The 12,067-nt window shown below is 43.9% G+C and overlaps 1 protein-coding gene and 1 long non-coding RNA gene across 2 annotated transcripts in view; one reads left to right on the forward strand and one right to left on the reverse strand.

Annotated features, from left to right (window-relative positions):
• Window positions 1-7,024, reverse strand: part of PPP1CB (protein phosphatase 1 catalytic subunit beta) — a 31,120-nt gene extending 24,096 nt beyond the window's left edge. Inside the window, exon 1 of the mRNA NM_205122.2 lies at window positions 6,949-7,024. Coding sequence (NP_990453.1) covers window positions 6,949-7,000 — 52 coding nt within the window. The 5' untranslated portion in view covers window positions 7,001-7,024. The remainder of the gene's footprint in view (window positions 1-6,948) is intronic.
• Window positions 7,025-7,287: 263 nt separating this feature from the next.
• On the forward strand, window positions 7,288-10,674 carry LOC121110338. The gene is made up of 4 exons (XR_005858737.2): window positions 7,288-8,648; window positions 9,253-9,359; window positions 9,587-9,679; window positions 10,549-10,674. It is a non-coding gene; the product is annotated as an uncharacterized LOC121110338 (long non-coding RNA).
• The last annotated feature ends 1,393 nt before the right edge of the window (window positions 10,675-12,067 follow it).

Below are 12,067 nucleotides of genomic sequence, written 5' to 3' on the forward strand. Positions count from 1 at the left end.
AGTTGGGCCAACAATACAAGTTCTTGTGACTGTTTAGTGTTGAGAACAGGAGGGTCGGGGAAAACCTTACCACTCTCTACAACTGTGGCTAGGAGGGACATAGGCGTTTTGTCCCACATAAGTAGTGATAGGACAAGAGGGAACAGCCTCAAGTTGTGCTAGGGGAGACTCAGCCTGGATGTTAGGAAAAGATTTACTCTCTGAAAGAGCAGTCAGGCACTGGAACAGGCTGCCCAGAAAGGTAGCAGAGTCACTGTCCCTGGAGGCGTTCAAGAATCACTTACATGTTATACTAAGGGACATGGTTTAGGGGGGTTATACTGATGGTAGGTAGACAGTTGGACATCATCTTGGAGGTCTTTTCCAACCTCAGTGATTCTATGATTCTTAACTGCTGCAGCAAACCCAAGGTCCAAATGGCTTTCATTCTCATACTAGCCTGCAGACAACAGTAACGCAACCAAGATAATGCCACAGCTTTGCTCAATTGAGTACGCGGCACACAGCTGAACAAACAGCTACTGTGCATGCTACACAGTGAAGAAAGCTCCGCACCTTTCGTAGGGTGTACCACCTCGACTCCACACAAACAGACCTAGCTTTTGGGCGAGCTTTTTCTGAAGAACACTTTTCAGTCCAAAAGGTCTAAAACCACTAACACATGCATCCTCACTAGATGCCCTCAAGATGAAGTGTTTTGCTGTACAACACTGTGTTGGATCATGAGCTCACTTCGAAAAGATTTATTTAACGTCATACAAAATCACTGTGGAGTAAAAGACTGTCTAAGCCTTCAGTTTATAACCAGAGAAATAACTAAACAACCAAGTGTTCCTCTTTCACCAGAAGTTGAAATTACATTCCTGAAGTACATACTGTCCAGCAGGATTAATGCTCAGGCAGATCCATCATTAGAAGCTATTTCAAATTGCTCCGGGGACACTGAAATCAGCACACCACAATATGCAATTTAACCTACATCAAAACCCTCGCCAGCTGTATTCACTCTTCATGGGCCACCTGCTTATTTATACAAAGGTTCCACACAGTTTATGGTCTCAGTCATTCTTAATCATGTACAGTCCCAATCATCGCAGGATCCAAAGTTGAAAGATAAGATCACAGCGGTCACTCCATTCCATAAGCAAAATATGTAACCCTAATACTTGTTATTGCTCTATGTTTACTGTGTTTACTTAGCTACACTTGAACCAAAACCCCACCTAAGCAGCAAAGTATGAGGTAGAAACCTGTCACTGTGTAGTAACATATAAAGGGGTGGCAAGCTCACACATTACTTGCAAGGTTAAACTAGCATTAAAATCTCACACAACAGAACATCAGCTTCTTTCTCAAAGCTGGACTTAATTTTTCCTCTAGAGCAGCACTAACAAAATTATTGACTGGAGACAGGTGAGAGCAGATTAGAGTTGCTTCCTAGCTTCTGATGAGTAACAAGGAGGAAAATGGCTGAAGACGTATTTAGAAAGCTACAGTTTAAGATGACCTTTGCACGTCTAATTCCTCAGATACTTAAATACCATGGTTGCTGTATAGAACAGGACTAGAGGGAATAGGCTCAAGCTACACCAGGTTGGATATTATGGAAAATTTATTCTCCAAAAAAGTGGTCAGATGCTGAAATAGGCTGCCCAAGGAAGTGGTAGAGTCATTGTACCTGGAGGTGTTCAAGAAATGTTTAGATGTTGTACTGAGTGACCTGGTTTAGTGAGGAAATATTGGTGGTAGGTGGACAGTTGGACTGGATGATCTTGGAGGTCTTTTCCAACCTTGACAATTCTATGATTCTAGACAAACAAAAGCTTTGTATCAAGCAAGCCTGGTATTAAATTGCCAAAAGACAGAAGCCAGTGCTGTAAAACAAAGATAAAGTAGTCTATGCTAAAAGGTAAATCAATGGACATTATGTGAAGGCAGTAAACAGGACCATTTCTACATGAAATTCACAAGCCAGATACAGATGGCATCAGCAGTACTCCAGGCTGCAGCTCACAGTAGATTTCCTTACACACACACCTCATTCCGAGTACACCATCTGACCTCACCAAGCTGTAGCCAAATATAGTATGCTTGACTCCACACTGCTAAACTACTTATTGTCTTTTTTTCTTTTTAAGTTACATACATACTTTTGTAATAGCCACTCATAAGCATTTGATGAAATACTCAGGCTAAAAAATCCTCCTGTTTACATTAAATAAAGCACTGCTTCCTTCTTTTATGCTATAATTTAGCTGTACCTCTGAACAAGACAAAGACAAATATTCTGCAGCAGTGTTAAGTGAAACAGTTACTGAATCATGTAGGCTTAAAGCAGCAAAATAACCAGACAGAAGAAAAGAACACCAGCACACATTTTTTGACACCAGGCTCTTGGCCTACAGTACAATTTTTTAAGTCAACTATCTCATTCGTCCTGCACTTATAAAGCCAAGGATGAACTGGCTCGCATCTGCACTGCTGTACAAACTCAGCAGCAAACACTGCTCTTCTTGTATCCCTTCTCCCCATTTAATGTAAGACACATTCTCCAAGGAACATACAATGTGAACGGACAATTCTCTCTCTCTCTCTCTCTCCAAAGAGACAAAGAATATTTCAAAAATCATCCCTTTGCCAAGAACTCTTCACGTTGTTCTCATTTTTCCCCCCCAATACCAGGTTGTCCAATGATTTCATTGCAAACCAGGCAGTAACCTTTGATCTTACAAGATTCACCTCCACAGTGTGATCTTATCATTAATACCCATTTTTCTTCTTTACAATTGCTTCTCTCAGTATCAGCACTGCAGTACCACTATGGTATTCTATCTGACCATCAGGCTGCCTGGGTAGGGGAATCTACTGATACATTAACCAAATCTGAAGCTCAATGACTATAAAGCATTAGTCCAACAACTCTGTAGCATTTAACAGTAATAAAGAACATCCCAATTATTTCCTAAGCATTTAAATTCACCTTTCACCTGAAAAACTGACTCATGTTCAAATATCAGTCTTTGTCACAATCCGTATTATCTCTGAAATAACAAGAAAACAAAGCTTGTAGATGTCTTAGAAGACATCACCTTACATGGTGAGATCACAGTACAATTGGCTTTCATTAAGGTGGATGAAAAACCATGGTTTTAGCTGAGCACTAAAGCTATAACTGCTCCCCACATCTACACAACGCTTGACAACTCTCCTCCTGGCTAAACATCTCCCAGTCTTCCCAGTAGACTCAGTACTACCCAAAAGAGCAGGCCAGCTGGCTTCACCAAAAAACAAATCTGTCTTAGAGCAAATTTATGTTAAGTTCCATTAACTGAATTCAAACTGTTAATATGTTGCTAGACTTAGGTAAGCAAGGGGTTTGGTCTTGTACAGTCGTTTCACAAGTAAGCCCCCCTTCAGAGATCCAGCCATAGAAATTGCTGAAGTCCAGCCCAATTGGACTCACCTACAGAGACAGTTACAGCACAAAAACAGGAAGCCCAACAGCAATAAACATGGTAGCCTAATAATCACCACCCACAGCTCTCTTAGAAGAACAGGCACAGCTACTCCAGCATCTCTGCTTTGCCACAGAAGCAACTTCTCTATACATAACCAAAGCTTAAATTCACTTAGAGCCTGGGTTAAATGTAAACCTGGTACACCAAGCCAGCCCAGCATTTTTTCAGATGTCATGGCATTTCCCACAGAGGGCCATATGGTATACCTAGATGGGGCAAAATACAGCACGTTCCACATCTTTTGTGTAGATGACAATCTTTTGTGTGCATAATCTTGGACTGCCTATAGATAGAATGGGCTGGGAAGATCCATCCACCAGATGGCATAGCTGAGAAAGCAAGAAAAAAACAACAAAAAAAAACCCAAGAAAACAGCACACTGGATGTTTAAAAAATATGACCATCTTTTTTGTATACTATAGTGCAACTAAGCCTGATCCATGCCTAGAATTCTGAATACACGTATAAGAAAAACTCCAAACTAATTCAGTGTGTTCAGTTTTGTGGTCCCCCATCAGTTCCAAAGTGTTTCAGCTGAAGAACTGTGGTTGTATGACTTTTATATCTTTGCAGAATCCTTTATGAGCTATTTCTGAATCAAAATTTACCTTACAATAAGCCAGAAGTATCCCCAAAATCAATCAGGCACACATCTAGAAGCACCACCTCCAACAAGTAAACAAGTACCAGACATATTTTAACAGTCATCGCAAAACAAGCTCTTACCATTCATTAAACCACCACTGAATTCAGGAATAAAAACTATTAGTATTCAGTACATGCAAGAACATGAAAATCAACCAACATCCTAGGAGACTATCATCAAGCATTAGACTACGGCTCAGCTGAGCCTTTCTGAAAACTGTCCCCAATTTAACTTCAGAGCGAATCAGTCTGGCCTCGAGCACTCCAAGGATCCCAACTACACGTTCAGGGTAAGCATGCATGCACATCTGCTGAGTGTTAGCAGTTTGTCCTTGAGGAATTCTCCCAAGCAGCCCAGCCACAGGCCACCTCATACTGACATCTCAAACAAGAAGAATCACATGCAGGGTAAGATGATCTACTGCAATCAAAAGGCAAGTTTGAGGTGTTATATAACCCAGAAGACAAGTGGTCTTGAGCAACCACAGTGCAAACAGTTACAAGAAATGTAATTAAGAACACAAGAACTCAGGCTAGCTAGCCTCACAGCCTGGGAAAAGCTGTCACAAACCAGGAGGCCAACTACAGCAGGGAAGGTTCGGACCACAGCTTTTGATATGCACTTACTGTCTTCCAAATTTATGTGCAGCCTCAGACAATTGTAGACTGCTGCTGAAACTGAACACCATCCATTTCGCCTCAAGTAACCAAAAGGACCACAGGCGTACTGCACACCAATATGTCATAAAAAATAATGATTGATTATGTCAATGCAGTTCTTGGTTTTTTAACAGCTCAAAAGCCACATTTCCTCATTGTTTTAGTCAAAATTGAAGTGGTAGTAATGGAGACAAAGACTTCTTTACTTCTTACAGACTGCTCCAGAGAGAAAAGCTGATAGGAGTTGTTCTGTGCAAGCGGTGTGAGGAGGGACACACACTGTGTACTGGGGCAGGTCAGCTAAGCAACAGCATCAGCTCTGTAACATGAGCTGCCAGCTGCATGGAAAGGCTTCACTGTGGAAACAGTACTATTCAAACTGCAGCTGAAAATACTGTATATTAGCAGTAAAATAAAAGATGTTACATGAAAATCCACATGCAATGTACTTTTATTCTTTCTTTCAAGTGAAACCTGGAAGAAACTATTCCTTTTCACATACAATATGTTGTGCAAAGTGCTCCTTCTACTGTTAGTAAGGGACAAACCATGACAAATTATCCTGTTTTCAAGAAGAATCTTCCTCATCTCTGCTCAATGCGATAAACTGGATGACAAACAGATGCAAAGCTATCACAAAAACTTATTTACTAATTCCTGAAATTACATATGCATATCCTTAGAAATTAAATTGCAATGGAATGAAAAGCATAGATGAGGTTGCTGAGTCTCAGTACAGCCAGTAATAACCCAAAGAGCTAGAGAGTTGCAACACAAGCGTTTATGGTATATGCAAAAGGTAACAAGTATGTATTTTAAAGGCCTTAATCACCTTAAAACACTCTATTTTTAAGCAACTACCAGATGAGCAGAGAGGAATAGTAGTTCTCACTTTTATTTTGTTTTTTTAAAAGTCTCTTTCCATAAATAAGAAAAAAAAAAGCAGCCAAAAAACCACAACACCATACATACACACATGTTAGGAAGTTAAAAAAAAGGGTACAATAAAAAGTCAATGTTTAGTAGGTTACTGCTTAGCTTGCCTTACGCCTACCTACTAAGCTGGATTTCAACATGCAGAAAATGGGGAGTTTATCTGTAGTAGTGATCAGAGACAAACTCTGACTGATAACAGCTGCAGGTTCTTTCCATACTACACTACACTATGCGTCTTGAAACACAAACGTGAGTGCAATTGCCCAACGCCTTCATGTTTTCTAAAACACTGGTTTTATTGCTTTGAATTTACAGTTTCACCTCCAAAAAGGATAGCAATTACCAAAAAAAGCTGAGAGTCCTACAAACTCTGCTTGGCAGTAACTTGGCTAAAAAGAATGCTCAGACTTAGGAAACTTGTTTCTATTCCAGGACAGTATGTACTCCGTACATTTCTTTACATAAGCCTTCCGCAAAGCGATCTGAGTACAGGAGGCTCCCATCTCCATTTGTGGCAAGCCAGGGAGCGAACAGCGCGTATCCGCGCGTACAGCACACCGGGCACTGGCTGCATGCGGGATGGATCAGCTACGTGAGAATAGGCCTGCGGAGACCAAACACTCGAGACAACTTACAAGAGCAAGAAAACGCCAGTAACAGTGTCGCGGCTTCGCCTTCCCTCCTCATTTTGAGGGAAGCCCGCACAAAACCCACGGCAGCCCTGAGCAGCGCTGCGCAGAGCACAGGCGGAGGGCCGCCAGCCCGCCGCTCCCACACAACCCCACGCCTAACGCCGCTCCCCAACACGATTTCAGACCCGGAAGGCTGCGACCGACCCAGCCGCCCCCCGCTCGCAGCCGAGCCTCCCCCAGAGGGCAGCTGCGGCGGCGGGAACCGCTCCTCAGCGGCTTTTCCGCCTTTCCGATGCCTTTAAAGGCGGGCGGCCGCCCCACCCGGGGCCGGCAGGGCTCCCCTCTCCCAGCCCCGCCGCGTACCCCCGCAGCGTCCTCTGCCCGCTGAGAGGAGCTGCGCGGGGCACGGCCCGGCCGCTGGAAACCCCCGAGCCCCCCAGGCGCCCCCCAGGCCCGAGGGAGGTGCTGCCCGGCTCCCGCCGCGCCCCGCCCGCCCGCTTCCCGCCGGCGCCCCCCCCACCCTCCCGCGGGGCGGCTCGGCTCGGCGCGGCGCTCACCTTCCAGCAGCCGGGTGATGAGGCTGTCCACGTTCAGCTCCCCATCCGCCATTTTGTGGCCACCACACTCGGTCCCGGGCGGGGAGAGGGCGGGGTGGAGGGCGCTCCGCCGAGCAGCAGGAGGAGGAGGAGCGGGCAGCAGCAGCGGCGGCCGCGGCGCAGACGGCTCCCCCCGCCCCCCGCCGGCAGTCCCCTCCGGCCGCCCGGCGTCACAACGCAGCCAGCCGAACGCGCTCCCGCCGCTCCCTCGCCGCTAAATGGGAGGAAGCGGCCACCCCGTCTACCCGCGCCGCCTCCCCGCCTCAGCAGCCGCCGCCGCCGCGCATGCGTCGCTCAGCCCTACCCGCCGCGCCGCTCTGCCGGCACTGCGCAGGCGCTGCAGGAGCGGCGGGTGGCGGGGCGCGTGCGTGGTTACCGTTAAGCAGTTCGATGAGTTCTGCCGGTCTCTTCTTTTTTATTGTTGCTGGGCTTTTTTGGGGGGGGGAAGGACACGAAACTGAGTCCTCGTGGGCCGCGTGTCACTATGTATCACTCCTCCTTGCTGCTGAAGCCGCTCACAATCAAAAACCTAGCAGAAGCGGAGTGACGAGCTGCGCTCTGTAGCCCCGCGTTGGAGCAGTTGTCAGAACAGCCCCATAACCACCGCGGTTTGCGTGTGGCTGTGGCTGGACCTGCCCAGAGCACCTTTTTTTTGCTGATTTCTGATGATTTTTAAATCATCGAGTACCTCAGAACCACGTTAGTTTACACACCTGCCAACAGCTGCCTGCCTTGGATGGACGCAAGCGTGTTTTAAAACGTCCGTGGTGAGAAGGTGCAGGCTGGGTCAGCGAACAAATAAGTGTGTGTTGGCAAAATACGTACCTTGCCTTGTGCTGAACAAATGACAGGTGCTCTGGAACAAACACGCCACTTATTTGTGTGCCTAAATATAGGTGTTGGTGCAAAAAAAAAAAAAAACACTTCTGCGAGCTCAGACTTGATCTTTTCATCTGTCCGTGCAGGCCAGCAAAACCCCATCGCTATGAAAACCTGGTATTTGTCTCTTGATGAGGAGAAAAATGAGGAGAAAAGAATATTAGGACAATGCAGGGTGATAGTTAGGCGTCCTGATGTAACCCTCAGGCATCAGGCAATGCCGGGTGTCCAGGCAGCCGGGTAGAGGAATGCCCCTCTGAAATACGTAGGCAATGATTGCAAAGCTCTACTTGGATGACTGAAGGAACAGGAAGAAATTCTGGAGGAGAAAATGTGTTGTGTATCTCCCTTTGTTGGCAGCATACATGGAAATAGAATTCCAGCTCATCTGCTGAGAGCATACACGTAGCCTTCCTTATTTTCCCATTTCTGACAGTAGTAAAAATCTGAATAACAAATCTTCATCTTTTTTTTTTTTTTTCAAATTAGGAAAAGCAGCCATTCAGCTCTTCAAAAGATCTTCCTTATCCTAACTATTTGTTCCTGCCAGAACTAGTACATACATGGTCCCTCCTGACCTCTCAGGAGTTGTCCCAGTTCTTGTTTCTTACAACTGAACTGCTGTGAAGATTATTTGAAGTCATCAAATTCAGACATAATTATATATTATCATTGAACATTTTGCATTGACAACAGAATAGGGATATGAAGTTATCCTTCACGGTGACATAAAGATACAATTAATTTGTCTTCAGAAACTCCAGAAGATACAACACTTTCAGGTATGTTGAGTAAAACATAATTCCTTAACCACTGTTTTTACTAGGCATGTCAGCGTGTTCCAGTGGCATATCCTAATATAAAAGCAATTTAATAAGTGGAAGCTATGGAACAGAACTCGTTGCAGCAGAATGTGGAAAAATACCTGGCTTCTTCCTTTGTAGGTACTCTGCTTGTCTCTTTTTTAATGTTACATATTCACACTGTATCTGAAGCCACACTGACCTATATAACTTCAAGCCCTTGCATTCTTGAGGACCTCTGGCACAGTTATGAAGCTCGGCTTTCTACTCCACTTTTATACTTCTCAGTTTCTGGGGGTGAGAGATGACATTACGTAATGAGGAAAGCTCACTGATGTTGCCATTGCCATCAGTACAACACCTTACCAGCCAGCTTCTGGCCCTCACACCAGCAAGTCTCCCCTCTTCTTCCTCATCCTCCATGCACTTTGAAGTAGAAACATGGCTGGAGCATCTCCCAGCTGTACAAGGCTGTCACGTGGGAGGACAGATGTCTCGCTGTGCAACAGGACTCTGCAAAGAATGCCCCTGCTCTCTTTGTACCTTGAGTAGGGAAATTAATTGGTGGCTTTCTTACTTGCAGGCCAAACTTGACAGATCCTGTGGTTTGCATTAGCAAAACTACGTTACAGCAAGTGGAATTGGAAGATCAGAGAATGAGGCCCGTTGTCTTTTATGATTCAAAAAGAGGTATTTAATGTGGACTGAATGAGTTGTCTTTGGTCAAGGGGAGATGTTCAGTAACTTCTGACATTACAGCATAGACACATGCAGGCCAAAGAAATCTAGCTGGTTATTTAAGCAGCAGGAGAAGCAGAACATTGCTGATTAGCCTGTGGCAAATTCTCATTAATAATACTCATCTTTCTAAACTTCCTTTCATTTGTTTTGAAATTTCCTCTTGTGTCCACAAACAGGGCTTTGCTGCTAACTTTCCCCTCTTCAGTCTCAGTGCCATTTACCATAAATACCCTGTGTGACATCTTTCCTCATCCACAGGCTGTCTCGAGGTATGCTTTAATTCAGTACTGAATAGATAAGACTTGAACAACAGAGATTTCCAAATAAGGTGACAAAAAATGGTGAGTTACCAAGTGTCATTCTCTAAGGAAGTCCTTACTCTGCTACTGAGGAGTTGTGTCCCAGCTACAGAGCCCTGTTTGACAATATTGCCTACTCTTTCTTGATTGCCTTACATGGGGTCAGCTATAAAGTACTTCAAGTATTGACTTCAACACTGTTGCTTTCAGAAACCATAGATCCAGCTGCCTTGTCCTGCTTGGTCTGTCCTCAGTTACCTGATTGAAAGCACATGGCAATGTTTGACAGCTATCCAGTCACCACAGCTTATTTCTGACATGTCATATCACCCTTGTGGAGCCTAACTTAGAGCTGACTACCACTGCTGTGTAGGCGGGAAAAGCTGCGTGGCCCATAATTGCTTTTCCATCCTGTAATTAGGAGCATATTCTCCCTGGGTGGAAGCACCGCTGCCTAAGTGGCCTTTTTCAGTCTCTGACTTGAAACGGGAGTTAGTGATCCCAGTCAGCACAGGTACATGTTTTCTGAGGACAGCTTGCTTACAAAATACTCACAGGTTTTGATTTTTGAGCAAGAAACCTCATCCAGGTACTCTCAAAATGGACAAATACAGCTGATTAATTATGACTATTTAGTTGCAAAACCTTAGATCCAGAAGCAGACACAGAAAACCAAGCAGATCCTACCCTGTGGCTCCTTAGGACCCTTTTTGCTTTCTCAGTATTTACAGTAAGGCTGAGTGAATAGTAGGTTTTGTTCTATGCTTTTAGAGATTAAAATATATATACACTACTCTAATACAGAGAGCTAAAACCAAGACTTTCTCAACTTTCATAAGAAACAAGTGCAGGAGGAGGACAGTCCCAAGATAACCAGTGAGTTGAGTTCAGAGCCATGTACCCAGGAAGTTAAAAAGCTTTCCTGTGAACTGCAGCATCCTGGATGGGTTTCTTTTTGGAGCTGGAACTTTGTATAAATGATTAAATATCAGCTGGAGCAGGGATGTGAGTTTGGATCTGTGTCAGATGAAAACTCTAATCATTCAGCAAAAGAGCCAGTCAATACCTTTTGATGTAGCTATGATAGTTTCTAGAAATAGTTAAATATTAATAGAACCAAAAATTCAGGCTATTATTAAAGTAATACATTGTAAATATTCTGCATACATTTCATACTTATTCTCTCCACTTCAAAGAGCTAACAGGCGATTCAGATTCACCCTCCTCAGATTCTTGTCATACATTTGCTCATGATTACCTGGGCACCCTTGGTGAGCTCTCAGTTTTAATTCCCACATTTATAAAATGAGAATAATAACAAATGTGAACCTCTCCAGACAATGAAGAGGCATAACTGAACTATTTGAAACACGTATGAGATCTTTGGTTGATATTCAAATGTGTTTTCCATAATCATCAAAGCTTTAATAACTGTAGATTAATACCAGCCCTTGGTTCCTGTGAATGCAATACATCCTGATTGCCTTTTAAGAACACTGAAAGGGCAGGGTAGGTCTGGATGTTAAATTATTTTATCTGCAATTAAAACAAGAAAGCAGATTGTTGATTTCAGAGACGAATGACAATAATAATAATAATAATAATAATAATAATAATAGTAAATACACATTTCAATCCAGTAAGTCTGACTTAAAAGTCTCATTCTGGAAAGAGCAGTGACCCCTGCCCTATCCCAGTAGCTCCAAGGTAGTGTGGAGACTTGACAAGATAAGAATTGCCTTGAAGGCATGAAGGAGAACCTCCCAGGACCTCATGCAAAACCATAAGGTAAGATGCATACAGTGTGGCATGTCACAGATGACTTCATCTCTCAGTGTCAGAACTATCTAAAAGTGGGAGGAGTGTTTTTTATTAGTATTATTATTATTTTTATTAGCATATGATACAATCTCAGTTCCCCTGGCAGCCTGCCCTGCTGCCCAGACTATCAGAAATTTGCAACACTTGCTGTGGCGTTATTCCCTAAGCAAGGAAGGGGATAGCAAAACATGGCAAGTCATTTGTGCCTGCAAGATCTGCAGATCTCAGTTTGTGGAATGTCAATTGAGCTTACTATTCCTTTGCTTTAGAGGGAAAAAAAAAATGTTCCTACCCTCCTGTTTCCCAGGGAGGAACAGCTGTGAGAACTGAAAATGTCTGCATCCATTTTCCTAAGTAAACACAGGACTATTTCGTTTCAGCAAAAGCAGATGGTCTGTGCCCTGTGAATATGCTGGCATTTGACACTGGCAGCCAGAGTTTCACAGAAATAAAATGTACACAGAGCATTAGAAAGACTCCTCTAAACTCTGGGGCCGAACTCAAGAAATGAAAGCTATGAATGCAGTAAGAATATCC

This window comes from Gallus gallus, chromosome 3, assembly GCF_016699485.2.
Source record: "Gallus gallus isolate bGalGal1 chromosome 3, bGalGal1.mat.broiler.GRCg7b, whole genome shotgun sequence".
Classification (NCBI taxonomy): Eukaryota; Metazoa; Chordata; class Aves; order Galliformes; family Phasianidae; genus Gallus; species Gallus gallus.